The sequence below is a fragment of the Etheostoma spectabile genome, chromosome 21, assembly GCF_008692095.1.
Source record: "Etheostoma spectabile isolate EspeVRDwgs_2016 chromosome 21, UIUC_Espe_1.0, whole genome shotgun sequence".
In the NCBI taxonomy this organism is placed as follows: domain Eukaryota; kingdom Metazoa; phylum Chordata; class Actinopteri; order Perciformes; family Percidae; genus Etheostoma; species Etheostoma spectabile.
Window position 1 is genome coordinate 7,941,065 of NC_045753.1, and position 3,135 is coordinate 7,944,199.

Consider the following 3,135-nt stretch of genomic DNA (forward strand, 5'->3'; position numbering starts at 1 on the left):
CTCTTTTCACCCTGTGTGTTGAGCTCTCTGTTTTAGCTACTTTGCACTTCTGTACTATCTTCGTTGGGAGTCACACATGTGCAGTAAGTACTGCTAGCTTGTCAGTTGCAGAGCACGAGTGTAACGTGTGTTACAAAGTTTGTCACGGAAATAAAGGCTGGACAACAACAGAGCTGTTGAGAGCAGTTTGTGAACAGTGTTTTCTCTGGAAGATGATAAGTCCCTTTGGAGTGGACTTTGGGCTTTTTCACTTAGTAAACCTATAATGTGCACAAAAAAAGCTATATAACACAATAAACAAAAGGGACAAAGCAAAGTGCTCATATTATGCTTTTTGGCTTTCCCTTTAAAAAAAAAAATCAAATCAAATTAAATCAAATCAAATCAAATCAAATCAAATCAAACACATCACCAAAAGTACATAAAAAAGTGCTTTTCAAAGGAATTTGCATTAACCTGTTATCACGTTAATTTTAAAGGTCCTATATATATAGGATGGATTACTTAAACCTAATACTGTCTTAACTTGAAGTTCCAACTTTTTAGAGGGAAGGAAATCAATCTTAAAATGTACTTAAAGTATGCATGAACATAAAACACACATGATCTGGGTCAAAATAATCAAAACCACCGCAACACATTGATGACTTTATCTAAATAAAAGACCAATTATCTAGTTGCATTGCTGTTAGTGTATGACGGGCACAGGAAAAAACAACATGCACAGTCTTGCATGTGCCTGAGGGATCTGGTACAAGAGGAAGAAACACGGCAAAAGTCTGGCTCTGGATTTACCGAATTACAGAGAGAATACATTTTAAATACTTACCCTATCTACATAAACGGAAAACACAGGCAAATGGAAAGGCTCTGGTTTTAACTATCTGCAGGCCACCACAACAGTTTGGCAGGTCGGGGGGGGAGTATGAGAGCGGAGCTGCTGGGAGATGACAGGACTGTCTCAAGAACACTTTGTCCTTTTCTCCTCTGCCTCTCCCATAGCAACATGACGTGAAAGATCATAGCAGCTGGCTAATTAACACAAGTTTAGTGCACTTGTGTATAGTCTGCATGCAGCTTCTACGCATTGACACCTGGCTAGCACGCAGTGATCATGCAATAATAGTTTGTCAGGCATTTCTTTGGCTTTAAGAGTGTGTGATGGAGTCAACATTGTAATATCTGGAAGGATTTAAAGGTTTGAAACAGATTCTGTTCAATTGAAGAAACAAAATCCTTATATGTGTTTGAAAAGTAACAACTGTTCTGACTCTGGTTCGCCTACTCTTGTTTAAAACAAACCCCTTTTCCTCAAATCAACAGGAATTCACCTGAGTTGTATTGGGAAAAGATGTGCGCCCACTCCTCTCCGCTGTGCGCCAGGCTGTTGGCCAGGCGGACTCTCTGCCAGGCCAGCAGGCTGTGAGGGGCCAGCTGGGAGAACAGAGACACGTTGAAGACACCGATGGAGGTCTGAGTCATCAGCAGGCCGCTGCCAAGCAGGTAGAAGTCATCCAGAGACATCAGGAAGCCTGGAAGAGGGGGTAGGAGGACAAAGGGTAGAGGGAGTTAGAGGACAATGTTTTAGGACAATAATAGAGATGGAATGTTTGAGATCACTTATTATCCTCAACTACAGCCTACAGCTTGCATGTAGGTGTCTACCAGCAACTTAAAAAAGTTTTAGCCAGGCTAGCAGTTTACCACTAATGTAAATATATATATTATTATTAATACACACAGGAATAACAAATACTCCTTTTACTATTCATGCTACTACCATTATATTACCATTACTACTGCTTCTATTAGTACTGATGCTGGTATTATTAAAGGCCCCATATTGTAAAAAGTGAGATTTATTTTTTGGTTATAAAGCCGGTCAAGGTGCTATATATGTAAATAATCAAAACGCTCAATCCACAGAGTACTCAGAGACGGGGCCTTTAAACGATCCGTAGGGACTTCCGTATACAGTTGTGATATCACAACTATAATATGTATAAAAAGTGCTGCTACAGTCCCGTTATAGTCATTCCCCGTCTGCAATGGCGGTATCGAGACTCCTAGAGCGCAGAAGAGAGCAGAAGACTTGAAAAAAAGCTGACCAATCAGAGCAGACTGGGTTTTTTCTGGAGAGGTTCCAATAGAGGCAGGCACTTAAATGGAGTACTTCCGCCAGAAGGTGAATACAGGTATATTCAGACAGACAATATTAGAAAAATAATGTGTTTTTGAACCCTAAAATTGTTCTAGTAGAAATCTAAAACACAAGTATGAACCTGAAAATGAGCATAACATAGGACCTTTAATAATACATTTGCAGCACTGCTGTTTTCAATAACGTAAATCATAGGCAGAGTAGTATTTCCACTACCCTTCACTTCAACCTCTACATAAATTATTTGTATCGCATCTGTTCTTGCTCTGTTGGCCCTGACCTGCTGTGTGTGCTAAATGTTTCACATTGTCAAAAAGAAAGCAGATTAGGAAGGCTGCAAGGGTCACACATCACCTCCAGTGACAGGGGTGTGTTTCATCTCCTCGTTTTAATATAGTGAAATGATATCCTCGGCCTGCCGGCCTCTAAAAATAGTGCGTTGAAACCACTTGTGTTCTGATAGCAATGACGCCTGTAAGAGGACTTTTATGACCTGGACCACTTGTCAAATCTTTGCCCACATAATTACTCCATCTCCTCTGACTCAACAGTGAAGGAACAGATTTCATCACGGCTCCCTTTTGTACACACACTGCAGGTGGATGTTTCCCAGTCACTGACTAAGCTGTGTGCTTAGCCGAATAATTACTTTCAGTAGAGAATGTACATTCAGGATTTGGTATTAAGTCCTTGATGTCAGTGTTTGTATTTTCCAAGAGGAAAATGAAACTGTGTGGATTAAGGACCAGCACAATTCAGAGCTTTTACAAGATAACTGCTTTGCTGTACTGTTAGTTGACAAACTCTACTGTTCATAAAATTAGGTCATGTACTCAGTAAACACTGTTTCTTATACAAGCTGTCCATCTCACTTTGGCCATGTTGTCTGTTGATCTATTACTATATAGTCCTGTGCAGTTTGCAGTTCATATGTGTGATACCGTACTTTGTGTGTGTGTGTGTGTGTGTGTGTG

General features: G+C 40.2%; 1 protein-coding gene across 2 annotated transcripts in view; it reads right to left on the reverse strand.

Annotated features, from left to right (window-relative positions):
- plbd1b (phospholipase B domain containing 1b) overlaps positions 1-3,135 on the reverse strand; it is a 9,357-nt gene that overhangs the window by 3,188 nt on the left and 3,034 nt on the right. For both annotated transcript variants that reach the window (XR_004327137.1, XM_032501518.1), the window contains exon 7: positions 1,332-1,532. Coding sequence is in view for 1 of the 2 variants with exons in the window: in XM_032501518.1 (XP_032357409.1) it covers positions 1,332-1,532 (201 nt within the window). In the remaining variant the exon portion in view is untranslated. The remainder of the gene's footprint in view (positions 1-1,331; positions 1,533-3,135) is intronic.